The sequence below is a fragment of the Toxotes jaculatrix genome, chromosome 12 (assembly GCF_017976425.1).
Source record: "Toxotes jaculatrix isolate fToxJac2 chromosome 12, fToxJac2.pri, whole genome shotgun sequence".
Lineage (NCBI taxonomy): Eukaryota > Metazoa > Chordata > Actinopteri > Toxotidae > Toxotes > Toxotes jaculatrix.
This window is the reverse complement of record NC_054405.1, coordinates 13,242,893-13,270,597: the sequence shown is the minus strand read 5'-3', so window position 1 is coordinate 13,270,597 and position 27,705 is coordinate 13,242,893. Positions and strand designations below refer to the sequence as shown.

The following is a 27,705-nucleotide window of genomic DNA, read 5'->3' as shown; positions in this document are numbered from 1 at the left end:
ATTCAAATATGCTGCAAAGTAAAACACATTCACTTGCAACATGGTGCTGATAGCAGCAACGCGTACAGACACTGCCCTCCATTACAGTTGCCCGAAATGTTTGCCCTACCTGTTACCATCAGAAGGCAAAGCTGTAACTCCTCCATTGCACCGAAAGAGGGCGCGCGTCGGCCATGTTTCCCACAGTGCGTGTTGACATCAGAGGTGAAACGTGCGGCGTTGAACTTGTGCGTGTCGCTCTCTCCGTGCCACGACTCGCCGTTTCTTGTCCATCTTGTGAAGCCAGCAGAAGCAGTCCGCCGAGCTGTCACAAAATAAAAAGGCCTCCGAGCACATTCACATGTGTCTATTGCCTCGTCTCGTCTCCTGCGGCACGCCGTCGAGGCTTTAAGGCGCTCCGCCTGCAGACCGAGCGGGGTAAGGTAGGTTATGTGGGATCTCGCTTGATGGAACGACGCTTTATTTACATGTCATTCGGATTGTTTCTGTCCTGCAGCAGTTGAGTGTCCTAACGTGCAGCCAAGCATATGTCATCGCTTCGCAGAGTTTTACAAAAGCATAAACACGCACCATAAGGCCGTGCGTCTGATCAGAAATAATAATGGGTGCTGCATTATTTTTTTTTTATTATTATTTTGGAGCGGCGCCACAGCATTCCTCTGCTGGGATGTACAGGGCAAAACTTTGTGAGGTGATCACAGCGGCGGCCTTTTTACAAACTGCGACAGCACCTTTTCTGAGGCTGGTATCTGCGTTGGACGTGGCCTCGGCATCCGAACACAACTGCTTTTTCTGATCCATATTCATGATAAAAAAAAAATAAAATAAAAAAGAAATTGGTCTGGGAAAAAAAATAGGACAAGTAGGCTACCGATTGATGAGAGATTCATTCATCTGAAAGGTTGTTTGTGGTCTGTCGGAGCAGCTGACAAACCAGCGCACAGAGGCAGGGTCCGTTCAGCCAATTAGGTAGGCCTAAGTAAATTAGACAAATATAATATGCCTTTTGATCACATTTTGAAAGTGATGAAATACTCTATTGGGGTTTTTTTTTTAATGGGCAAGGGAGGCCCAGAGAGGAAAGAGAATAACAGCATAAACCCTACGCAGGTTACATAGAGAATTTAAATCTAATACCAAAAACAACAACCCCCCATCTGAATTTCTTTACTTGAAGTTGTATAGGAATTAGCCTACTTACCTTTTTTTGCAGACTCGTGTTTGTCACATATGTCCACCTGGTTGAGGAGAACAAAAAAAGAAAGGGCTCTTCAGAAAAGAGAGACAGTAAGGTCAGCTGCAGCAATAGAAAGATATGAACGTGAAGAATTAAACGTTTGGACTCAAAGAAATTCAACCAGACGGACAATGAAATAATCTAATAAACTCCTTGCATACAATCCTGCTTAAAGGGGGTTTGAGGGCATATATCATGTCGAACATCAGAATAAATTGGCTTTTTTTTTTTTTTTTTTTTTTTTTTTTTAACATTTCACATTCTGTATTCAGATTGAATTCATTTTTACTTTCGTGAATGTTGGCTTGTCTTATTTAGATCACCAGTAATTTACTCCATCAGACTTTTGCAGGATTTTGTGTGATAAGAAGTGATGATTCGGGAGGCCCCGGCGACCTTTGAGAGAATAAGAGCACAGAGCGTATCTGAATGATTTTATATAAGAAATCTAAACGCCGATTAAGGTTAAATAAGACAGTGGGGAAAAACGGAGAAGCAGCCAAACTGTGGTAATGCCTTAAGGCCGCCGTGCTCACCTCGCCTCACATGAAGGTAGACAGCAGCTCAAATTTGAACTAAACGTACAGAGTAGACTTCATGGTTTGGTTATTTTGGACTATAGTTTTCATTAACTGAACATCACTTATTTTAGCATGTTTATTGCAGCATTTTAAGCCACATAGTTGTTATGTTATTAGCAGTTAATTAAAATGTTTTACTTCTCTAATACAATATTTATTTACTTTTTTCAATTTACTTTGGCCTAATAATAAGGAGGATAAAAGGGAAATAATTAGTTCACCTCTACCTTTCATCAGCATTCTTACTTAATATCACAATCTATACTCATTCATTGGATATTATTTCATTATGTTATCTAGTCTTCAACTTTAGGATTATTTCAGGATTGTACTCAATGAATTGTGGGAAGCTTTATTTACTAAAGGTTATTCAGTATTTTGAATTTATATACAAGTGCAAACCAATTTTTAACATCTAAAAAAAACTTTAAATAATGTGTGTCATAGTATTTAACTGTGTGCCAATAATGAAGAGTTATAAGTATATGTATAAATAAAAAGGGCATTTATAAATGTAATCAGATTTTAAGTGTTTTAGTTGATTTAGATTGTATTTTGTAAATAAAGTATCACTGAACTCCACTAAGGCCTTCAGGCAGCCTCTAAGACGCCTACAGTGAAGAAATATCCATGCTTAACTTAGTCTCTTATTTATTCTTGATAATTCTGTCACTGTGATAGATCTCGTTTTATAATGTAGAGAAATAAAATAATGTGCATGTTGAAACAATACACAATAAAATCAGAAAAAAATAAGTTTATCAAAGATCAAAATTAGCCCATCAATCATAAATAATCAACTTCTTTTAAGCTAAATAAAATTTGAAGGATCACTGCTCACCCTTTTAAGATGAACATTTATGAAGTGCCTAACGAATATTGTCTGAAACAGTTGTAAATGAGTTTAAGCAGAGTTAAGCTGCAGGATATCCTTTTTATTTAGACTTTAAGGAGTGTGGCGCACAGTAACTTTGAGCGCTTACACACATTTACGCACACCAATAGTCTTCAAGGTATTTAGCCTTACATATTCTCTAGATGTGCGTGAAATGAGATTCAGCCTGCATACAGCGAAGGTGTGGCCCGAAACATAGCTGTTTCACAATGCAGAGCTGAAAATATATGTGAAATTCTTATATATTAATGTAGCCGTTTTATCTCATTCTCTATATTTTCTCTATATAATATTTTAATTCGACTTTTTTGACTGCAAATATTACCCCTTCAGCATGTAAAGGCCTGACTTATAAGAAAAGTCTCACAGTTTTTCCACATGCACGCAAACTGCTGGTTTAGTGGCTCATATAAAACTCTGGGATTGTTCTTTCACAAATTAAAAAAAAAAAAAGATTAGCTTTATTTATTATTTTCTCATAGCATAGGATTTGCCAGAAATGCCAAAGTTGTTTGAAAGGAGCATTAAAACGTTACATACATGATGTGCAGAGATTCAGGCATAGCAACAGTAAATTGGCACAAACGAATTTAGGCTAATTTTTAAAAAAATTCTAATAAAATAATACATAGGCCCATATAGCCTGTGTTTCAATATGAAGGGTCTGCGCAATCAAATTTGTTTCCAGGTGGACCAGAAGGAAGATTTATTGCTGTGGAGAAAGTATCGCCAGCATGAGGACAGTTTTTGCTCAAGTGACCAGTAACAGGTAAATTTTGTGTGCAGCCTTTTGACCTATTAAAATATATTTCACCTTTTTTAAGCAGAAATAAATGCAAAACGAGGATACTACAATTTCCATTTCAAATTCCAAATTCCACACCAGAGATGTTCAACATCTATTTCTAAGCTTGCGGACTGACAGGACTAATAAGTAATAGCCTTTGAACATGTAGGCCGAAATTTAAACATGGGGATGCTTTGGTCTGTTCACACAAAGTCAGTCTATGGTGACGCCTATAAATTACTACTAATGGGTATTAATTGCATGCAGGCCTGTCAAACACAGATTTTCTGATTACTTCTACATGACATGCTGCTCTGAAAAAGAATAAAAAAGCACCTTTGACATTATAAACATCTCTTGTCGTTAAATGCGACGGCAGCGTGCAGTCAGCTGGCCTGACAGACAGCTGAGTTAAGAAGAGGCAGGCCTGTGATCTGAAGAGTTAAGAGGTATAGGCCTGTGAGCAGCGTAGCCGCTCTGCTTACACGACGCTCAGGTCAGGCGTGGACGCCAGCTGGCGAGGTCTGGTTATAAAGACATATTTAAAATAGCCCGGTGACTATGCTGACAAAAATGTGTGCATTCAAGTCATAAATTAGGTGACTTTAGAGAGAGCGAGTAGTCTAAAAATAAAAAATATAATAATAAATAAACCTTGAGTTGATAGTCGCACTAAGGCAAAAGATTCAAAAATAAAGTAATTCCTCCTTTTGTGTTTCTCGTGCTATGGCGACAAGCGCAAGACAACCTACTAAAATGTTGGACCCGGACGGCGTTAATTATAATTTGGATTTGACGGAACTGAGTTTTTGGACCATAAGATGGAAGGACTTTCAGTTTTTATGATAATGTTGATTTATTATTTTTTTATAGTCTTTAAGAAGAAACTATCGGCTTTTGCCTGCCTTCTTTCAAACCTTCCGGGGTGAGAAACTAATACAAAAAAAAAAAAAAAAAAGATATGAATCGCGTTTAAACTGAGTAGAGATAAGTATAGACAAACTTCGCTATCACGACTTCAAATAGCAAACACCATGATGTGTTGTAACCTAATCTTTGTATCCTTGAATGCTGCTGCTAAAACTATTAATACAGGTTAAACGGTCACTTTCTGCATTTTTTCTGGACATGCTTTGGCGAGACTGCACTTCACTGCCATGCCTGGAAAGCAAATCTGAATTTAAGTTGTGAAAGAACAAATTCTAATGTAGCCCAATTAAAAAGAGAAAATAAATATGGTAATGTTACCTGATTCACACAAGAAGTATGCCTATGAAATTTTAAAATAAATGTACTGAAATAAATTATAGTGCTATAGTCATTTCACTTGCTACCTAAAAGCTGATGAAGGTAAAGGTGGACTAGTTAAAACAGGATCTGTACAGGCCTGTTAGTGAGCATAGAAATTATTCACTCGTGTTCATCGGTCTTATAATTGACATTATTTAATTACTAGTACTAATATAATTCCGTTAGTTTTTTGTTTTAAATATATATTTAATTTGGTGATGAGGCCTTAAGACTTGCTTTAGTTGCGAGACGGCATAGGTTAAGAATTTGACTCGAATGTTTGACAGGGTTTTCTTACGAGTTACAAATCAATGATTTTGGCCCATTTTTGGATCCGTACACAAAACTACATCCGTACATTTAAAATAAGCAGTAAGGTCAGGTCAACCTAACTAAAGTCGTCGTTTGCAAAAATCGATTGTACATTAAATGTGTAGGCTACAGAGACACGTACCATGTTAAATAGTGCTACTTTGGAAGGATTAGTATGTTCTCATGATATCAGAAAACAGAGGGCAAGCTAGGGTCTTTCCAGGCAGCAAAAAACACCACAATTTTCACAGGTCGAATCGAAACTTTACCAGAGAGTAGGGGATTCTTCAAAACAACCGACGGTTTCGTTTCACTATAATCATGCGGGCTCAGGACTTGACACCGTTCAGGAGAAGATACGCCGTCTTCACCCTGCATTAAACGGCTCCCTCGCTTTTTTATACCTCTCTATATAGATCTCGCGAGAGCTCCGGCGTTCGCTGTGGCTGGCCGTGGCTTTGCAGCAGACAGAGGGAGAAGGCAGGCAGGCAGCATCATGGCGGACAGAGACAGTGGAAGTGAGCAGGGAGGAGCAGCCACGGGCCCAGGCTTCGGTTCCATGCACCTAGCGACAGGAGGGGCGGGCTCGGCTTCCGGGCTCCAGCATGAGACACAAGAGCTGGCGTCGAAGCGAGTTGACATCCAAAACAAACGCTTCTATTTGGACGTTAAGCAGAACGCGAAAGGCCGCTTCTTAAAGATAGCAGAAGTCGGGGCCGGTGGAAACAAGAGCCGCCTCACTCTCTCCATGTCCGTGGCGGTCGAGTTCCGTGACTACTTGGGGGACTTCATCGAACATTATGCTCAGCTGGGTCCGAGCAACCCGGGGTTGGTACAAGACGAGCCCAGGCGAGCACTCAAAAGCGAGTTCTTGGTCCGAGAAAATCGGAAATACTACATGGATCTGAAAGAGAACCAGAGGGGACGGTTTCTGAGGATTCGACAGACCGTTAACCGGGGGCCCGGTTTGGGATCCACGCAAGGCCAGACGATTGCTCTGCCTGCACAGGGACTTATTGAGTTTCGTGACGCTTTGGCTAAACTTATTGACGATTACGGTGTAGAGGACGAACCTGCAGAGTTGCCCGAAGGGTCATCATTGACTGTGGACAACAAACGTTTTTTCTTCGACGTCGGATCCAATAAGTACGGTGTGTTCATGAGGGTAAGCGAGGTGAAGCCAACGTACCGTAACTCTATTACGGTGCCCTACAAAGTGTGGTCCAAATTTGGGAATACTTTCTGTAAATACGCCGAGGAGATGAAGAAGATCCAGGAGAAACAGCGGGAGAAAAGGGCATGCGAGCTGCAGCAACAAGAGGAGATGCCGGCGGACGATGGAGACGAGGATTGATATAGAGAGCAAAAAGGAAAAAAAGAAAAAACGAAAAAAAACATGCAAGAGTAATGAAAATAACAAGAGAAATATAATTAAAAACTCTACTGTATAAAGAAAGAAATCTAAAGATTTAACTGTAATGGTTTAACTCCAAGGGAGCATCACCCACAGTATAAGAAACCTCCACAACCTGACAGTTATGACATGTTGTCACTCATCGCTGGATGTTACCCCACTTATCCACCATTAATACAGTTAACAGGCTGCTAAACAAAGTAATAACATTATATTTGAACATTGTTTCCTACTTGACAAACAATATTGAACTGAGTGTTTATTTCCCTTATTAACAGAAAACTTTTGTACCAGTTAAAGCTATTGTAAAAAAAAAAAAAGTGTTTGCAATGTTCAAATGGAATTATTGCCGAGTTCCGATGAAAAAAAAGTTTCCTTTTCATGTGAGCTAATGACTTCAGCACAAATCAGATATTTTAATTTTTAAACCAAAATTCAAAAACTTTGTAAAAGGTTGTCACATGTACTTGCCATCCTATTTACCTTTACCTGTGAGTAGAGATGTGTTTACACATAAATCATATGAGGGCTAGGCCTGCTTCGGAAACTGGTTAGATGTCATGCAGTATAAAAAGGAATATCTAGGCATTTTCATGAAATGAAATAAGTGCTCTATTTGTTGTGCAATATGCATTGCATAAAAATCAAATATATATTGAACTGGTCAATGGATCTTGACATGATGACATTTGCCAGAGGCATTCAAAGAAATATTAATATTGTAATTTTTGTTTCAGTTGAAATTGTTGCCATGCAGATGGATATATTATAGACTACCTTTGTGTCTCGTTGTTAATGCAATGTGTTCATTTTAAAGGTACTAAATATGTATTTGATAGAGGAAATGCAGTGACAACATGTAGCAAATGGCCTGAATTGCAGATTACTTAACAAGACAAACACCTCACACATACTGTGTTGATTGGCTTGGTGGTGGTCTGGAAAAAAAAAAAAAAAAAAGAGGCAAAACTCAGCAGAGCGTCATTGGTTCGTGCATCTGAAACAGAAACTGTTTGTGATCTTGTTCAGTCATAAAAGTCTAAATGGTGCCAAGGAGTGCTGTTGCTGCATGTTTAATCTGCACTAAGATAGATTTCGTTGGTCTCCCAAAATATTGGCTCAAGGACCCTTCTGTATGTATCTTTATCTGCCTATATTGTACGAATCTCGAGTTTGAGTACTGAGTGATTCCATCCAAAGGCTTGGTGTAGTTGTAGTGGAAGTTGTTTCAAAGCCTGATTATAAAAGGAGCGTTCTTGCGAACTGTAATTACAATATCACCATCACACCATGAGGAGGGACACTGAGGAGCACGCCTGGATAAGCCAAGGTGAAGAGGGTTCAATTCACCCGTTGGTGAACCTCCAGTTGTGTGTCAATGGATGTGCCCATCCCTACAAGTTTAAGATCTGAAGGTGTGACGTTCAGTGGGGCTACTTTGGATACATACTCATAGCTCTACTTTAGATTTGTAAGCCCAAATATCTACCTGGGGGTGATGAGATTCTGTTTTGGTCTAATTGTAAATATTTGGGCTGCCACACGGAAAACAACTGGTTCTGAACCAGTTCGGTCGCATCTCATAGATGTGTGATAGCAGTTTTATAAACTCTGTCAGTAAACTCCAGAGAAACTGGCAACAATCAGATAATGTCAGATTTACCTCAGCATTGAATTAAATGATTGCTCCCATGTTTAGATTGACTGGAAACCAGCAAACTAGACTGTCCTTGACCACCTATTTTTGGAGCCTCTGGTATAGCCTAAATGATACCTGATTGGGAGCATCCTCTTCAGCATATAAACAACCTGGTGCCTTACACACTCCGCATGCTTACACGCTGGCCTGGTGCTTTGGATCGCAGTTTGGCTTCTTTTTGTTACTGTTTCCTCTTTCTTTCTTCCATTTTTGTGTCTCAGCCCCCTTGTGTGCTAGCGCACGACTCGTGGTGCTAAAAGGGTTTGTTACAAACTCTTAAGAAAAATAGGAGCAGAATTCTTAACTTTTTTCTGCTACCTTCCTTCTTCCCTAACTTCATTGCCATCCCCATTTCCCAGCCATCCAGGTATCGGCCTACATGTAAACATGGAAGGGGGTGGTCACCTAGATGCAAGATGATGCAGAAGAGTTGGCTCTTCACTAGCCAAGCACATTAGCAGGGAGAGCAGGGGCTGATCGGGAACATCGGTAGTGGCCTGAAATGATATACATTGTTGTTGGCAAGCCCCCCTTGAAATGCTCGTTCTATGGCTTGGGTAGTTATGTGTAAGTTGTGTAAGTCGCTCAATTAATGGGGAGTAGCAAGCATGTCTTGTTTTGTTTTTTTGTTTTCCGTAGTTTTACCTTTTCAGCATTATTCCACATTATTTGTAATTTTGGAATGTTTTCGCCCACAACAAATATATCTATTTTTTCTGTGCAACATTTCATCACTGTGTGCAATATCGTATGTGCCAATGGTGGCAATATATGTATATCAATTAAATATATGATTACTATTTGAAAGCATGTGGCTGAATTCCATGTTTATTTCTCATGAAGGAGTTGTATGCCTTTATTTGCACTCAAAGCTCCATTCTGGAGGAAAATATAGTAAACCAAGGTCTTAGCAGCCTGTTGGGTCAAGCAGTTCACATAAGTACTTTAACTTGAAACAGAACAATGTCACTGCAGGTACGCCTCTCCCTAGGAAAAGGGTAAACTTGGCTTATGGGTTGTTGAAGGTTGACTATAAACACACAATGGAGTTTTTATGAAAAGGAAAACTTAAGAAACAGTGAAATCTCCATTTTAGCTTTAAGCTAAGAAAAGGTGCTTCAGTCCAATCCTCATTAAGGTGTATGGTGAACTGTCTTCAGTGGTTGTTGTGTGTAGCACTTTGCTTTCCCAGGTTAATGAAATGCCTGACCAATACTTGTTTAAAATGATCTCAACAAAGAATGTCGTTCTCTCTTCTTCTGTTGCCTCTTTTTTTTTTTAAAAGAGGGTATTTGATTTGCTCATTTGGTTTTGATGCATTAAATATAATTTATGTACATTTGACAAATTTTAAAATAAATTTAATTTACCCATGAGGGAAAATCTACATTCAAAATGTATGTGTTTTTCATGTTTTGTTTCTGTTGAAAAAAAAAAAAAACTTCCCAAAAATGACCACAATTCACTGATGAAAAGTATGTTTAATTTTGATGTAGTGTTGTCTAAAATGTCTGACTCATACATTTGCCATGGTACTCATTACTAAAGCTTAATTTTACAGCCTTTAAAATGCAGACTTTGCAATGACAAGTACCAGATGACTCATGTCTTCTTAGAGATTTTTACATTAGTATTGTATGTGTAATACCGGGCTGTAAAATAAAGCATTACTTTGATCTCTAATTATCCTGACTATGGAATTTGTGATCATCTGTATCATCTGTATGTCATAACTGCTCTTCTGTGAGCTTTGCTGCCCATGAAACACTAAAGGAATGAGAGCTTATTGATTGTGACCCAACAGAACGTTTGTGACTGTTTGCAATTCTTTTTTCTGATATAAATTTTGGGATTTTCCATGTTGTTACACATATATGTGATTGACAAACAAGTCAAAGCCAAGGAAAAACTCAAAAAAGTATTCAAGTCAGAAAGGTTTTAGGTTACTTATTAATACGTTTATCACATTTATAGCTATTTAGAAGGATTCCTTGTCATAAGTTAGATTTCTGGTTTATATCATGCTAATAAAATCCTCTGATGTTAAAGATGTTGATTATTGTAAATACTGGAGATTGGCTGGGCATTATCATTCACCAGATCATCATCGGCTTCATTGTTGTTTCTGTCTTAAAAAATACAGTTTGAGTTGTTATGACACGAGGAGATGTTACCAGGATCATCAACACTGAGAAGATTTCTTATTACTTAAAACTTTCCTGTACCTTCTCCTCGACCACCTATCAGGAGAAATCACGTTATAAAAAAATGTCAACACATGTTGGTATCACCCACCACCATAAACACCCACTCTCCAGAGTGCAGGGTCTGGACATGTTCAAAGGCACCTGTGTAAGGACATTTGTGTCACTTGGCCCCCCATGCTGGCCAGGAAGAAGGGTGAAAAAAATCGAAGGAGATGTGCTACATTGAGATGGACTTCAGCCCAGGTGCCAACTCAGACTCTGATTGTGCTCTTCATCCAAGAATTTTATCCACACAGAGGATCGGTTTAGGTCATCTCAGCTTTGGAAGCACAGTTACAATGCATCAGAACTGGTGATTAACTGTATTTAGTCAAACCAATATTTTGTGTGCCATCTATCAGCGGTCTGAAAGTACAATGTATTCCATTGATGAAAGACTACAGAAATCCTTTTATTTTCATGATCAGGATAGTTTGCCAGTCATGCTACGTAGAAGCACCATGGCAATAACTGCTCACAGGAATGCTGTGAGGGAAGATTAAAATAACAGGTTTGGTCTGGTCCAGCTACTGCGCTGCTAGCTGAGAGACGACTACTTGATCAAATTCATGCTGCAACACAGTCATCGTCACCTCGGCACTCCCTGACAGCAATGAATATTTTTGGACAGCCTGTTGCAATGTTACAACATCCGGCACCCTTTTTACCTTTTGTGAGCGAGTGTCTGGATGCATGTTTATTTGTGGTGTGGTGTTGCTGAGCTTTATAGAGCCATGAGGTGGCAGCATGTGTTTTGGAAATGCTGCCTTCGCTTTCAGGTTGCGTCCATGTTTTGTTTTGTTTTTTTTAATTCAACTTTGTAATTTAGTGCTATATTCTGAACCAGTTAAGCTTGGGTTTTGGAGGTGACGTAATTCATAGCAGGCTTCTCTGGTTTTGGCCACTAGAGGATGCTCTTTACCCAAAAATGATAACTTTGGAACGGAGGGAAGAGCCGGGGAGTTTCAGAGGAGAAATGTCCCTTTGGCCTTATTGTAGCAGAACTAACACAGAGAAGATGAGATAATCAGCTACTTAAATAAATGCCACAAGGCATATGAGCAGTTTAATGATTAAAACTTTTAAATAGTCTGTTTATTTGTTTTTATGAGTTTTAATGTCACAGTACACGGCAAGACCATGATCAAGACATCATTCAAATTTCTTCAGTAAAAAGTCATTATTTAAAAGAAGAACTGATGACTACATTTCTCATTACTTTTCCATACTTTAATATGTCAGCAATAATTGTCTGAGTACATACAACAGTGCAAAAGGCAAAAGGCACTTTAGATTCTTGTCCATCACACTACCATCAGGAGGCGTCTGATCAGTTTCAGATTCACTCTACAGTACGACAATGACCCAGAACATACAGCCTGAGTCATAAAGAACCATCTTCATATGACAAGAAGAAGAGGGAGTCCTGCAAGGAATGATATGGGCCCCATAGAGCTTCTACTTGAGCGTTAGTCTGCTGTTCCATGACAAATCCACAACAAAGAAAAACCTTTAAAATCCTTAAAAAAAAAAAAAAAAACTGTGCACAACAGCTGCTGTTGTAAAGGGAATGGGAGGGCAGACTAATTTTGGATATAGTTTTTTTTTTGTTTACTGAATTTGCATCCCCACTTTGCTTTTATTGATAAAACCTTTTGCATGATACTGTATATGTATAAATAAACAACTGCAGGTTGTGTCTGTTTAAAAGTTAGCGCTGTCCCATTTTTGTACCAACTTTATTTTTGCATTGACCAGTTGAAGAAGAGTTTTGTGAGTTGAAATCTTGATCTTGAAATCTTTCTTTTCTCTCTCTCCCTCTCTCTTTTTTATGACTTTTTTAATGTGTGATGTCAACTTCCTGAATTGCTCTCTTCCCGTTTTTTTCAAATGAAATGCTAGTGTGTGTGTGTGTGTGAGAGAGAGAGAGAGAGAGAGAGAGAGGGAGAAGAGGGAGAGTGAGAGGAGGAGAGGGAGGGAGGGAGATTATGGAATGCTGTGATGTCATCAGCCCAGTCATACACACACAAAGACGAGGAGGACCCACAGGCGCTCTGACTCTCTCAGCTTAGTTAGCATACTCTGCTGTGGAGCGGCTGTCTACATCCCACTGTGAGTACTTCAGCAAATTCTACCCTTCTATTACGGCTCCCTTTTCTTTGTGTATCACTTACTTTCTCCCCTTCACTTTCCCCCCTTTTCCCGGGTTTCCTTCTCCGCACCCCCGCAATGTGTGTTTAGTGGACACCAATCTGTATTCCACCAGTGTGATACTTCTCAGTCTGAGACAAGCTTCCTTTCCCTCCAAGTGCTGCTTATGTGGTAGCCATTGTTTAACTACCCACTGAGATTGGAGGAGTCCATTTCTATCCCCTTGTTAGAGAAACCGGCTCATGCTGTCCTGGGCTATGACCCTGTGTGTATGTGTGTGTGTGTGTGTGTGTGTGTGTGTTTTTCTCTCTCTCTTACAACCTGAAACAGACCATGTTAAAATGGAGCCGCTATCTCATGGGAGTGTGGGGGAGAAAGGAACATGGGTTTGGGAAGGGATGTGTGTTAGGGAGGGGAAGGAGGGGTGGGTGGGCCTCTGATGACAGAAACAGTCCCATTCCTTAGGAATCTCCTCCCATTTTTAGCAAGAGTCTTTCTGTCAGTGTAGAAACAGGGTTTGCGCTCTTCCGTATTCATGAAGGGAGGGACAAGATAATCGACTGAAACGGAATTTCTGAAGGAACGACTGGAAGAAAAGTTGGTATCAAGAAACATACATAACACTGCGACTTTGAGAAAGATGTAAAATCTTTAGGGCACAACATACATAATTTTCTAAATGTTCGTTCAAAATGTTCTCTTTTTTTTTCTTGTAGATTGTCACAGGAAACTGATACATTACTAGGGTGGGGAAGCTGTCAGCACAGCACAGAAAGGAAACAGGATTTTGTGCGTGTGTGTGTGTGTGAGTGTGTGTGTGTGTGTGTGATTGTGTGTGTGTGTATGTGTGTGTGTGTATGTGTGTGAGATCGTACAGTATGTACAATAGCGAGTGTGAGAGTGAGCCTTGATTTATTAGGGTAAATAAGAGTGGATCTCATGATAAAGAAGCCGTGGCAGTCTTCTTCTAACAACATGAGACCATAAACCAACACTGTCAACTTCAAGAAGCTGCTGGTCAAAGGACAGCGCCTCCTCCCTCTGACTGCTTGGCCAGGTGGTACCAAGTCAATCCACCAACATGCTGCAGCAGATTTTAAAGGACATGTACATCGACCCTGATGTGCTGAACGCTCTTAATGAGGACCAGAAAAAGACTCTGTTCCTGAAAATGCGCCAGGAGCAGGTGCGGCGCTGGAAAGAGCGGGAGGAGAAGCTGGAGAGAGAAGGGGGGGACGCCGAGTACAAGCGAACAAAACCAAAAAAAGGTAACCACGTCAACCCATCACCCCCACCTTACCTCTGTTAACTTTTCTTCTTCCTGTTTATCTAGTGTGACAGGGCGCTGCTTCAAGTTTTTCAAGCATACTGACCGTCACACTTTTAAACAAAGCTTCTGACAGAAAACCATCTGTTCCCCTTTTAAGGATAACGCAACGAATCCTTTTAGTCAAGATGTTTGCATCGTGTGCTGTGAATTACTTGATAGAGAGTTACAAAGCTTGAGAGGCACACCGCAGAAGCATGTGTGCATTGGTTGTGACAGACATCCTATGTTGTTGGATATAATGTAGCTGCTGTAGCTCATGTTCCCTGTCATCTCAACAGCTGTTTGCCAACACAGGCAACAGCGTTTACCTGAAGTCCACTTGGCAAGTTTAAAGTTTCCCAAAATACAAACTTCAGGTAACAAACACCAGCTGCTCCATATTGTGTCTGTTATGTTGAGGAAATTGAGACTTGGAAGAAGAGATACCAACATGCTGAATGAGATACAGACCATTTGTGCTTCACTAAAATGAAGCTCTATGTCTCAAGTCTTAAACAATTACAGCAGATTGATGGTGCTGGTGAGTTAATGTTAACATTACACTCACAGATGATGTTAACATTTACACAAGCAAAGAGAATGTCATGGTAAAATGATATTCACCCTGAGTGTATTGTAAGAGACAGACTTTAACTGTGTCTGAGAACTGCTATTATACTAGGTCTTAGAGCAAATGTAAAAGTGACTGTGTGTAATCATGGATGCGAGGTATGTGGCAGAGTGTGTTCACACGCACATGTTTTACATACAGGCTCTCACTTAGATCACTTTGTTCCCAGTCACACCACACAACCTGAGCATAAGAGCAATAGAGAAGAACATTCAGAGATGTCACCCATGTCGAGAAAAAAAAAGATGGCACATGAAAACATCAGCATGGCGGACAGAGATGACAAAAAGGAAAAAAAAGGCCTGCGTGTATACTGTTGACTCTAACAGTATACACGCAGCAATCAAACGAAAACAAAACCACCAGAAACTCAGGAGGCTGCAAGTCTGTCCAGAAACTGGTTTGACGCATACTACTCAATCTTGCCTGTCTGCATTTTCTTTGTCATGGAAGCGAGTCCTAGTATGAGAAACGGATGGCGTAATGACATCATGAATGACTCTATTTTTATGTTTCAAAGAAGGACTCATAGATGACAAAGCAAACTACTGAGATTTGGGAGGATACAGAAGTTGCTGAAAACCCACTGGAATATGACTTAAAGCCAAATAAGGGCACGCCGCAGTTGGTGCATTAACTCTGATTGACACAGTAATGTGATCTGTCTCGTCTTGGCTAATAACAAAGCACTTACTATCAACTGTGGCGCAGAGTTAGGGTGAACAGTGCTCTTTCTATCTCTTAATGACCGATGCAGCTGTCCTTAGGAGGCTGCATGGAGACTGCAGGGTGGGATCACATGGTCCCAACTGTTCTCCACACAGGCTTCATGTCCGTAGTGCAGAGGAAATGGTGGATAGTTGGTGTTTCTGTGTAAAAATAGGAAGTGAGTCGAGACTCGATCCTTCAAACAATTAGCAGGGGGCGAAACAGGAAGCATGCAGGAAATGTACGTGTTTGAAAAACAAAGAGAGAGAGAGAGATTTTATCAGAGTGGCCTTGTCGGAGAGCTCACATTCCAAGTTTGTTTTTATGCATTGAATGAAGCCGGCGTCTTCCACAGCTGTTGTTAACAGTTCGCATTTAGCCTTTTCTGATCGTGGGACTTTTTCTGTGGTTAGGCTGACTTTATGTTAATCGGTGTTTATGTAGTATAGTCATATATGCTGCCGTGTTTGTGTGCATGTGTTATAGGCAGAGTGGTGACATTCACATGAGGCACAGAAAACAAAGCATAGCTCAGTGTAGAGTTTCTGTGACGAAACTTCTTTTAGTAACCTTGGTCTTGTTCTTCAGATATGGAAAACCATCTTCTCTCATTTTAGAAACATTATCCGGTTCACTTTGACAGGGCAGTGCAAGCTACATTTGAAATTGTGTAATAACACAGTCAGTTACAGTAAGACCAAGGGCATATGCCAGCACAATTAATATGATGTCTAAATGTCAGCTGACGAGTTTCATCTCATCTGCATCTGACAATGGTTTTGTGGTTGTAGCTGTCAGTTTGGGCTGTCAGCTTGTTTACCAAGGTATGTTCCGCCTGCTGTGTTTTCTCAGTCATCCTGGTATGCCCTGCTGGAATGTGATCCACAGGGCAGGCTGGCAAAACCAGTTCACTATGAAAGTATGTTATCCTGTTTCCAGCCCAACAAGCTCTCACCCACTGAGCCTGCGTCAGCTGGGTTATCTCTATAAAGTAGCTTCTCAATGCTCCCAAACATAGTCACAAGGCCATGACATGTTTATGTGAGTGTGTGAGCGTGTGTCTTTGTGCTTCTAAGCTTCTGAGGACTCAATGTCCTCACAAAGACAGACAGATAATTAGAAGCCAAGTGAGCATGTGACAAAAGATCTCATTTATCGATATGTCTTAGTTTAGGATTTGGGACTTGGTTTCAGGTGGGAATTAAAAGATGATTTAATGTCAGAATTAGTTTAGGTAAGAGGGAATAATACAGGGCAGACAAGTATGTACAAGTCTGTCTGTGTGTATGCGTGTGTGTGTGTGTGTTCGTAAAGATAGGTCAGGAGGACAGGGTCTTTCCCTGTCAACTCTGTTTATATCATCCACATGAAGGTGCTGTCTCATACATTTGTGAATTGCTGCTTGGGCCAACTGTTGCTCCTGTCTGTCTATGAACCACAGCAGCAGCATCAACTCATCAGATACCCTGCTGATAAACTGACAGTTTTATTTCAGAATGACCAGAGCTACAACAGGTCATGAACAAAACTGAGCTACATTTGACCAATGACCTGAAAAGGACACAAATTACATAAAAAAAAAAAAAAATCTGGCTATGAGTAGATGTGTCTTCTCTACAAAAATACTCCTTTGCATTTCTTGAATTTTACTTTGTATATTCAGACCCACTTTCAATCATTGACATGGTGTTTCAACAGCCCTTTAACTCATACGTTGCATCTGTGTGTTGTGTTTCCCTCAGCCAACAGTAAGAGTGTGAGCTGGCTGCTTGGCCGGGACGGAGATGTGGCGGTCATTGTGATTGGGGAGGTGGATGAGCTGAGCTCCAAATTCATCTGCTCAGGCCTTGGAGAAAAGAAGGCGCAGAACAGTCTTCAGAACAACACATAGTAATACACTTTTCTACTATAAAACAGACAATAATTTGTTAGGTTACAGGCAATAAACAATGTAAAAAAAAATCTATTAGTGTGTCAGTGTATTAGTGTTATTTACAGACTGTAATTCAAGGGGTTATCAGGGGTTTCTATTGTAAACTTAAATATAACATGTCATTATGCAAAAGAATATGTATACTGTAAATGCCAAGAGGTATGACATGGTCTTATTATATTTTACAGCCTTCAAACTATCTTGAAGAGCAGAAAAACCACAGAGCCCGTCAGAACAGAGAGAGAGAACCTCACTCCTAAAACACAACCTGGAATCTCTCTGGATTTAAAGGTGTGTACCTGTTTGTTTGTGCCCTCAGGAAATCAAATCATGTTGTCTTTCACTGTGATTCTCAGGTCGGGGAACAAAGATGATTTAGAGGATGCTGCTCTTTTTTTTTTCATGTGAAATTATCTGGTCTCCTAGGCTATCTATAATTTGATCAAGCAAAGAGAATCACTGGTCTGTCAGATCAACTAGTACCAAGGTCCCACATCGTCCCTTTGTCCTGTCATCTTAGCCTCTTAACTGATCTATTGTCTCATCCCCTCAATTCAGCCCCACTATCTCCAACATAACAGTTCCATTACTTAATTTTTCACTTCTCTTACCTGCAGTGAAATTTGTGAAAACTGTCCATTAGGTTTTTTTTTTTTTTTTTAATCTAACCCTACTAATTTGATCCTCTATTTTCTGTCAAAATAAGCACTCGGTGTGGTGTTTCTGAGCGCAGTTGGCGGTGTGTGAGCTGTTGATTTTTTTTTGGAGTGGGGGGGTGCCTCCTTTTTTTCACGCTATCTTAAAAAGAGATTTTCTGCGTTGTCATGGCAACCCTGCACACACTGAACCAGAGCGAGCCAGGGTGGATGGTCTCATCTGGCCTGACCACGATGGTGCTCTGGAGCTGCACGCTGCTCACTCGGTGGAAATACTATCACCCCAGCCAGTCTGATATGTTTTTAAATTATTATCATTTACAACATTCTTTTATTTGAATAACTCTTTTTAACTCTTAACCAACTCGCAAACTCGTGCTCTTTCTTTCCCTGCTCATTCCAAGCACTGAACTGAATCAAAGTTAAGGAGGATGACGTGTCGCCTCTAGTATCATCTAACATGGCACTGTTTCTCCCAACAGGGGAAATGTGAGGACACAAGCACTTTACTCCCTCTGCCGGTGAGTTCAAGCAACTGCCTGCCATAATTGAGCTCTGGGCTTCTCGGGTTGCATCATGGCCTGTAACACTCATGTAATGTCTTTGTTAAACCCACAGGTGTCAGTGAGTGAGCATTCATCACATCCAGCAGCAGAGAAGGTATTTGTGCATTAAAGTATTTGCTGAAGCTTATTTTATATTGTTCCTGCATGATCAGTTGGTGCAGTTTTTCAGTTTTTCAAAATGTTTCATTGCTCTTAGTACATCTTCTAGATGTGTTTTGAAGCACAGAACAGTTTATTTCCTAGTGCCACCTGCACAACAACAACACATTCTTTAAAAATACAGCCTCAGATCTCCCAGCAAGGTGTGATTAACAATACGGTTATCCACTCTTCTGCTCTTTGAAATGTGGCTTTCGAGTGCCGACTTGTTTTTTCATGGCAGTCCCACCCTCTGTGAGTAACAGGAAATGGTGGTTAGGCCAGCTGTCCCCTCACTCCCAGCCGCTGTACAGATCATCTTTCTCCCAGAATTCTCCCTCTCCGTGCAGTGTCTCGTCTGAGCTACCGCACCCCTCATAGCTCTCTCTGGGGAACAGCTGAACTGAACTGTCCTCCCACTGGCTCCATCATCGCTCCAGCCTTGGGTTGTTGGGGGAGTACACTCTCTATCACCCCTCGTTTTCTTTCTCGTCCTGTGTTTATGTGCACGTAAATGTGTGTGCGTGCAGGTGACACACGCTGCAAGAACAGCTGAATCACAGAGGCAAGGCAGGATTTCTGGACTGCCCTAGAACAGATGGTTGATGAACTTGATCAGGGAATTAAAACGCCAGAGATAGAGAATGCGTCAGTCGCAGATGGATGGGATTGTGGGATAGTCTCCTGAGGTTTGGGCGCGTGAGCTCTCCTCTGTTCTCTGTTTTTTCCTCCTCTTTGCCACAGAAGGAGATGTCTCTGCCTCACTTCTTATATCTATACCAGGCTCTCTATATTACAGGCCCCAACACATCTCTGGCCAACCCATGCCGATGTGGCAATGAACATCCACACCTTGGGAGGTCTGGTCGGTCTGACAGCCAAGAATTCACTGCCTAAGCCTCCCCCTTACAAGATTCATTATTTTGCTGAATGTCTTGTTTGTAGGTTGAATGATTTGTTTCTGGAAACAGGAAGGGGCTGGTTTGGTGCTGCAGATGTAGTGTTGGCTGTTGCTAACGCCGCTGCAGGTTTTCTCCGGTTGATTTAGAGAGGGAAGGAGTCAGTCTGGGAGAGGAGGAGAGTGAGATTGCTGATTAAGAAGGCGTAAGATCAGGAAGGAAGATTAGCAAGGCAGCTTGATTTCTAAGTCACCTTATAATTTTCTCTCCACACATCCTTAAACTCTTAATCAGTGGTCATAGTTCTGTGTGTTTCATTATGGCGCAGTGTAGTCACTGGAGAACTGTAATTTGGTGAATCATTTATCCAATGATTTAATCAAACATGACAGTAATTCCACTGTATGTGAATTAGCTGTCAACACTGATCGCACTCCTCTGTCCTCTTTTGTCACTCTTCCCTCCGCAGCCCGACTTGAAGTCAGCCAGTGCGACTGAGGAGAAGTCAGTTCCCCAGCCCTCCATCTGCTCCAGGCCTCCCATGAGAGTTAGCCCTGTCAACGTGAGACCGGCTTCTGCAAATACGGCACCAGGCTCTGTCAACACGAGACGTGGCCTCACAAATCTGAAGCTGGCCACCGCCGCGCCATACTCTTCCCCCAGTAGCACTGTCAAAAAAGACTCTGGAACAACGACAACCACCAAGAGCGGCCTGTGCTCACAGGAACCTCAGAAGCCCCTGGAAACACAGGGCAGGAACGGTAAGTGAGCATAGCATCATGGGTAAGGGTACATGTTGTGTCTAATGTCAAAATAAACAGATAAATAAATATATTATTTTAGATATGTTTACAAAAATGTCCTCTTTGTCCATTTGATAAACCAGTATTTTTTCCGTTCAGTCTTTGATTGAAGAGAAATACACGAACAGCGATACTAATGATGGCTGTTGTCAAGCACAGCTGCCATCCCCTGAAATCTGGATACCCAAGAATCTTACTCTGTTATACATTAGTCAGACCTTAACATACTGGAGAAAGACTGGACACAGACTGAAAACTGAGTCAACAGTATTGCAGATAGCATACATGAAAATCACCACAAGCCACTGAGCCAGCAAGAGAACCCTTTTCCACTGCTTCTTCTCTTCTCTGAGAGTAATAATGGCTGTGGAGAGCAGAGCACAACCAGTCTGAACAAAGTTCACGCTAGATAGGCGTCTCAGTGCTGCAGCAAGGAAGAAGGATTTATTTCCCCAAACCTAATGTGCTCGCCAAATAGTGCCTCAGCCCGCTGGAATCTTTATGGACTGGCAGAGTAAAAAGAGGCCAGCCTAGAGGGGAAGAAAGCTTATGTGACTGGGATTTGTGTCGCGGTACCACATCGGTCCTGCACACCTGCTTGTCTGGTAGCTTCTCTATTGTCATGGCTGCATGATCGAAGCGAAATTGGCAAGAAACACTCTAGATTGGTTGAGGTCATTTAACCAGATCAAATTTAATGTTAGAGAACAGACTGACATAAGATGTAAAGCTGGTCCTTCAGAGCAATATTAAATCATTTTGATTTAAATCTGAGCTGAAATGAGCAATGAGAAACCCCTAAAACGACTTGGTCTCTAGTTAATGTTAATATTTAACTATTCGCACATTAATAAATCTGAGATTCAGCCGTATGAGAAAATGCGAGATGAATGATCCATATCCTGTACAATACTGACAAAGAGATTCATGAGAAAGAACACCATCAGTTTGTATCTAACTATTTGATCTTTATTAGAACTTGTGCTGGGCTACTACAGTGTAAGAGCAGGTAATTTTGTAATGCATAAAGACATCAGAGGAGAGCGGTGGCAAAACCAGCTAATTAAGCCCCTTACGCAAGCACCACATTTAAACTGGTTTTCATGTTTTATTCTGTTTTTGACAAACCAGTGAGATACCCTATCTGCCTTTTTGTTTCTCTCTGTTTGTGTTCCGTGTCTGTGCTACTTGCAAAGCTCTGCCTTTGTCCATGCAGATGTTCATTGTGTAGATGTTGGTTTGTTTGTTTGTTTTTTTTATGACTCTCATCTTGAGCCTTTACATAAATATTAGTGTCGGTAGGTCTAACAGTATGTTCTGAGGAAGTTTGAATCTTGTTCTGGCAGCACCAAAAATTTCATGAATTGACCAAACCCTCATTCACCATACAGTGACCCAGTTATGCAGAAAAATGAATAGTGTCAGGGTGAAATTAGCACCATCCAGTGGAAAACAGTGATACTGTAGAAACAAAAAAAAAAGTCCCGTTGGATAGAAAACCTCATCTCCATAAGGTCCCTCTGCTGGAAAAATGCTCATCCTACATCTAAGTTTGGAAACATGTTCATGCACACACACTTTACACTGCAACACATCCTGGAGGTTGCCATGTTCTGAGAAAATGTGATTGGGTTTCTCAGTTAGGAGAAAAGAAAGAAGTTTAAAAGCAAGGAGAATGTAAGAAAACTGTGTTTTTCTTACTCCTTTGAACAATGATTGTGAGACACTGACTGGACCAATGTCAATGTCATAACTAGCTGTAGTTTGAAATAAATGTAGAATTAGATAAATTGCGAGCTTAACATTATCTGACTCAAATTGTGTCAGTGTAGATAACTTTCTTCAGAAAAAGACACCACAACAGCTCAAGGTTGAGCGTCTGTTTTCTTTTGCCTCCATGTTTTCTAGCACTTGTTGAATGCAGTTGAATGGGGGAGAAAAAAAAATCAATCCTAAAACTATTTCTGTTTTTTTTTTTTTCCCTCTCTTTAGTGTTTGGTTCATTCTGAACATTCCTGGCAGTTGCATGTAGATTTTGGAGGCTGGGCAAATCTCTGAAAAAGCCGGCCACAAGAAAGCTAACAAGCTCTTAATAATGTCATGAAGAGACAAAAATCCTGGATATAATTTCGAAACCATGTTCACAGCTATTGACTAATATAGACCGGACTGAACTGAGTATAAAATGTTATAATTTTAAGGGAATTTCTGCTCTAGTGCCATCGAATAAAAAATCTGTTTGTGGAGGCATGTACAGCGAGCTCAGAGCTTTTAAGGTGATTTATCAGATGGATGAACACAAATGACCAAAATCTTGATATTAAAAAAAAACAAAAGCTACAATTCCAATAAACTGTGTTTGTACGGGCGTATTTATGTGTGTGCCTGCGCCCACAGTAGTGGCTGGGTATGAGATCAGTGGGCAATGCCAGTGCAGCAAATAACATGAGAATAGAGGGAAGAGGGAAGAAACGGAAAGGAAAGGGAAAGCAACAGCTGGTGTGGTAGGAGTTAAGGTGGGCTGAACACGGTGCTGAATAAATGTGTCTTGACAAAAAATACTGACAGAGTGTCTGTTCTTGACAATGGCAGGAAGCTTGGTCCGGGGGGGAGGAGGAGGAGGAGGCAGACTAGGATAAGGCTCATGCCTCAGCTGTTTTCTTTTGAATGTGGATAATGACAAGGATTCCTGCATCCTGTGAGCAGAGTCTGTGGCCCACACAACACTTGTAGAAGATGAACTTAATCATCTGCTGTAGTGCATTTAGCCTCTGAAGAGAAGATAGACTAAACCTGTTGTGACCTCCTGAGTATAACACTTGAGAATTCAGGAAGCTGTACATGAGATTGGACAGCGGTGCATGACAAATAGTTTTTTTGTTACACCAGGGAGGATAGAGAAAAAGAAAAAAAAAATCACCAAATAGAGAGTATCAAGTTTTAGATATCGTCAACATGTAGTTGTCAAATGTCAGGAAAACAACATACTGGGATGAGTAATCTCCTTGTCGGTAGGTAGAAATTCTGCATTAATGTTGATTTACAGCAATGTACACTTTCCACCAAGCCTGATATATATATATATTTTTTATTGAAAACTGACCATAATGAGCCTTACTGATAACTTGGATACTATGTTAAAAGTTGTGTGTCATCTGTATAAAAATGAAAGTGAAAGACATAATATGGGCGATGTTTCAGTTAATAGTGTATAGAGTCAGCGTAAGACTCTAAAACTGAACCCAGAGATTGAGAAACGTGTGCTGGGTTAGCGTGTGTCATGATTTGAGCATGGGTGCGTGAGCATGAAAGTGTATCAAACTCCAGCAGCTGGCGGTGTGTGCTCATATGTGTATATGCGTGTGTGTTCATGTTTATAAACCCTTCTCTGTCTGTCGGCCGGCTTTCCTCTCCTCTCTCTTCACCTTCAGAGGGAAGGACACGCATTCCAGCACTGCTTCCCGACTCTAGCCCTGGGCGACGCTCAGCCAGAGCTGATAAGTGACAGGGGCCCCAACCCCCACACAGGAGCCCCCCCCCCCTTGCTTCCACACACACACACACATACCTCCTCTCCTCCCTGCCCTTCAGTCCACAGACATGCTGCTCGGGAATTCTGCCCTCTGCCCCATTTCTGCCCCCCCCCCCCCCCATCCCCACTCCAACACCCCCTCCTCTCTTTCTGCCAGAGACATGGAGGTCTTTAAAGAGATAGATTGGTCTTTAATTTTTGTGCTAGCCTGGTCAGTGACACCGCTTCCCGCCCCTTCCTCTTTGTCCTCCCCGTACATTTACGATCTGGACTGAGATGTGAGGAGTGGCATCTGAGAGCTCAAATGGGAGATTAATCAATCTTGACTAGTGATTTAATGCAGAGATTCTCTTTCATTTTAATAGGTGTTTTCGCAGGTAGCTTTAATGACTGTTTCTGCTGACGGAGCTAAGAGTGCAGCTGCTGAGGACAGTTACAGGCAGAAAGGTGTGGAGTTTGAGCATTTTAGGTGTGTTAAGACAGGTTAGTCAGGTTACCTGTGGGAAGGTATTAGGATTTTTGCTTAGAGATATATAGTCTCAAAATATACACACAGGTATACATATTTGTATTATTTCTTTACAACAGTCCATGCCCATAACCCCAGCTCTCCCTCTCCTTCTCTTTCTATCTCTCTGTCTCTCTATTAAGCATTCCACTCAGACCTGCACCAAGGCTCTGAGCTCAAAAAACTCTCTGACCATGAGTGTGTATGTGCCTGCGTCTGTGTTTGTGCACATCTGTGTGTGTGTGTGTGTGTGTGTGTGTGTGTGTGTGTGTGTGTGTCTGTGTGTGCACACGGTGCGTGCCTGAATGTGTGTCAGCCTCAATTGCTGGAGCCTATCCAAGGTTTCCGTGGTGACCACACAACACAACGAGACAATCAGAGGCAAGCCCACGCAGCGCAGCGAGAGGACATTAACACAGGAACCGCGGGTCAGGGTGCAGAGGAAGGCAGGGCAAGACAGAGGGAGAGGAAGATGAAGAGGAAGGTGGAAGGAGGTGTTAGAGCCACAGGGAGAGGGGTGGGAGTGAGTGAGGGCGAGGAGAGAAAGGAGAGTAAACAACAATAAACAAAAACACAACCTTAAAGGCTACTTTAGGTCTCTCCCTTTCATGCCTGCAAGACATCAAGCGCTCTAAAGGTTTCCTGGCCCCAGGAGTGCCTGTGTGGTTTTGGCTGTATCCCACCTCTGTGTGTGTGTGTGTGTGTGTGACTCTGTGCTATGCCGTGGTGTTAGTCAGAGATGGCTGCATGCGTGACTGAATCCATGAGCAGGAGGGCTGTGCAAGGGTGCATGTTTGTGTTTGTGTGTATGTGTGTGAGCATGCACGGACCTGAATGTAACGTGAGAATGTGTGTGTGTCTTTTGAAATTCAACTGATAGAAACTGTGTGTACGTTTGTGCCTGTTTTCACTTTATTTTGTGTGTGTGTGTGTGTGTGTGTGTGTGTGTGTGTGTGTGTGTGTGTGTGTGTGTGTCTGAGCTTGTGTGCGTCTGTAGCCATGCACGCGGGCGCTCTCACATATCTCTGTCCCCCGGGGATGACGCTAAAAATATGTGGCTCCTCAAGCCTTCTGGTGTCTGAGCAGCGTCTGTCTGCTCTCCATTGCCGTCCCTGTGGCCCTCCCTCCCCTCCGTTACTCCTGTTCCCTCCATTCCTCCCTCAATTACACCCTCTTCCAAACACAGTACTTCGGCAAGCGCGCGCACACACACACACACCAACTACACCCAGCTGTGTCCCTACTTCCACTGAGGATGACCTCTGCTCAGCCAGAGTGGGATAAAGGGAGGCGAGTGAAAAGGGGGGAAAAAAGGTAGAAAAGAGTGAAGGAAGATCTAGGAACAGTATTTGGAGAGGAGGAAAGGATCGGGTGGTGTAGGAAGGTTCCTGCTTTCACAACAATGGCACACATGGATTTGAATGTGTAACTCTCATAGTTTATAATTTTACCCCAAATCTGCATAAACTGATTTTCACCTCGATTTTATGTTCTTATGGTCTAAAAAGGAAAAATGTTTTCTGATGCAATAAGACACTGACCACTGTAGTCCACAGTAAACTAGGTCCCCTTGTGACAGGTGCAGCCTAGAAAATCATCAATAACCCACAGCGAGGAGAAACATAGAGAATAAATGCAAATGAATTGATGATTATGTATTAAACTTCCCTCTAAGGAAGTTTTTTTAAGGAAGTTAACTTTTAAGATCTTAACACAGTTTATGGTAATTACAGACTGGAACCCTTAAATGAAGGAAACTGCTCGGGCTAAATAATAATGTGTGTATGGCAGATTGTCACCCATATGTTGGAGCTCCTAAGGAAATCTCATCCTCTCTCCTTTCAGATATTGGTGCATCAGAAGGGTCTCAGAGGGCTGCCTCAGAGGAGGCCGGGTCATCAGGGAGCGCACCAACCTGCGCAGGGCGTGGCCGGGTGGCTCAGCTGATGAAAACCTTCAGCGTTGACAACGCTACGACCCCCACACAGACCCCCCCTCGCGGCATCAAGCCTCCTCTCCCCACCAAGCCTAGCCACTTGCGTCTAACGACCACACCTACTGTCAGGTAATCCATACACAACGGCGCACAGGCGCTCACACAGTTTCACGCATTTCTACATTATTCAGAAAAAGCCAAACTGGACAATATGGGACATTTATTGTGAAGCATCAACCCAAAAGCCAAACGGGGATGGAGGACTTTAAATGGTAATGCTCACAATGTTGCTATCACTCCCAAAGTTTAGCAGTGGAAATGTTTGAATGTAATGGATCTTTCATTTTTTGGATGCTGCAGTACTGTAAACACTCTTTGTAGGAAAGTAATTCCAAAGTAATCGATTGCAATTGAATATTTGTTTTGTTTATGAAACAGTTCTTCTACCTTTCATGTATTTGCCAGGGAATTGATGACTATCACATGTATTCGTTTGTTATTGATTCTTTCCATTTTGTGTAACATGTGGAAAAATACACCCTCATCCTAACACACAGTTTTTAGTCACATTTGCAATTCCTGAGCACACAATATTGTTTACTTACAAATTCCATTATTTTCATGTCATTATGAGACAGTATGCATTAGCTCACGCAATGTGTTTTTCTGATAATTTCTGACTTCTTGAGCGAAAGAATGAGCATGGAATGGGCAGAATGGGGTGAAATAAGGTACAGTAGGGTCCTCTTTCATCTTGCTGTCTCCTCCCTGGGAATAGTGTAGGGTTGTTTATTTGTCACAATGCAATGTATGTCTCCCTCTGCCACTGGCAGAAGCCTCACTGCGACCTGTTGTGGACCAGTGACAGTGCCAAATGCCTCGTCTGTCACTCCCAGTGGATCAAATCCTGGCAAGTTAGACAGTAGCTGCCAAATAATCCAGCTCCGTGTTACTCTTCTCCAATTTTTTCAGTACTATTTTAGAGATTTGTGGTTGTATTTTGTTTGGTTTTTTTGTTTGCTTGTTTTTGTTTTTTTGCTTTGTTTGTTTGTTTGGTTTTTTTTACCTTTTCTATAGGGAGAAAGATGTTTTGTTATGGGATATATAAACGCTACTACAATGCTCACTTGTAAAATGAGAGGCATCTTTATCTTTCATGTCAAGTTGGTATGATGAAATCAAAGAAACAATAAAACTGTAAATTGCACACCTTGTATCTTATAAAAAATTTCTTTTGTGTAGTTTCTCTCTCCCACTGCATCCTTTTTAATTCCATACTAAAATAAAACATATTTCTTTCACGTCTTGTAGCTCACAGAAGGCAAACACAATAGAATCAAGCATCTGTAACAATATTATAATTATTTTCACTGCTGTAATCACAATTTTACAACATGTGAAATGAGAAATTAGCAGACTTGAACCCACAATACTGACATGCTGCACAGTTTGTGGCTTGTACACTGAGAATATG

At 41.3% G+C, this 27,705-nt stretch overlaps 2 protein-coding genes across 3 annotated transcripts; both read left to right on the top strand.

The window, feature by feature from the left end:
• The first annotated feature begins 289 nt into the window (after positions 1-289).
• puraa (purine-rich element binding protein Aa) lies at positions 290-9,025 on the top strand. Its single transcript, XM_041051900.1, has 2 exons — positions 290-422; positions 5,519-9,025. Exon 2 carries the CDS (start codon positions 5,599-5,601, stop codon positions 6,454-6,456), a length of 858 nt encoding a protein of 285 aa, XP_040907834.1. The 5' UTR covers positions 290-422; positions 5,519-5,598; the 3' UTR covers positions 6,457-9,025.
• Positions 9,026-12,489: 3,464 nt separating this feature from the next.
• Positions 12,490-27,438, top strand: zgc:100829 (uncharacterized protein LOC445149 homolog). 2 transcript variants are annotated; one of them, XM_041051713.1, is made up of 8 exons: positions 12,490-12,573; positions 13,329-13,880; positions 17,003-17,150; positions 17,382-17,484; positions 18,332-18,370; positions 18,468-18,509; positions 19,922-20,213; positions 26,141-27,438. In XM_041051713.1, the coding sequence occupies exons 2-8, from the start codon at positions 13,694-13,696 to the stop codon at positions 26,362-26,364; spliced, it is 1,035 nt and encodes a 344-aa protein (XP_040907647.1). In that variant the 5' UTR covers positions 12,490-12,573; positions 13,329-13,693; the 3' UTR covers positions 26,365-27,438. The 2 variants fall into 2 exon arrangements, with proteins under 2 accessions (XP_040907647.1, XP_040907646.1); XM_041051712.1 differs by lacking the exon at positions 12,490-12,573 and adding an exon at positions 13,094-13,209.
• The last annotated feature ends 267 nt before the right edge of the window (positions 27,439-27,705 follow it).

Excerpts from the sequence above, each read along its gene's own strand:
- puraa (XM_041051900.1), top strand. The coding sequence starts at position 5,599 with ATGGCGGACAGAGACAGTGGAAGTGAGCAGGGAGGAGCAGCCACGGGC.
- zgc:100829 (XM_041051713.1), top strand. The coding sequence starts at position 13,694 with ATGCTGCAGCAGATTTTAAAGGACATGTACATCGACCCTGATGTGCTG. Across the intron at positions 17,151-17,381 it reads AGTCTTCAGAACAACACATA|CCTTCAAACTATCTTGAAGA; the intron begins GTAATACACTTT and ends TATATTTTACAG. Across the intron at positions 20,214-26,140 it reads GGAAACACAGGGCAGGAACG|ATATTGGTGCATCAGAAGGG; the intron begins GTAAGTGAGCAT and ends CTCTCCTTTCAG.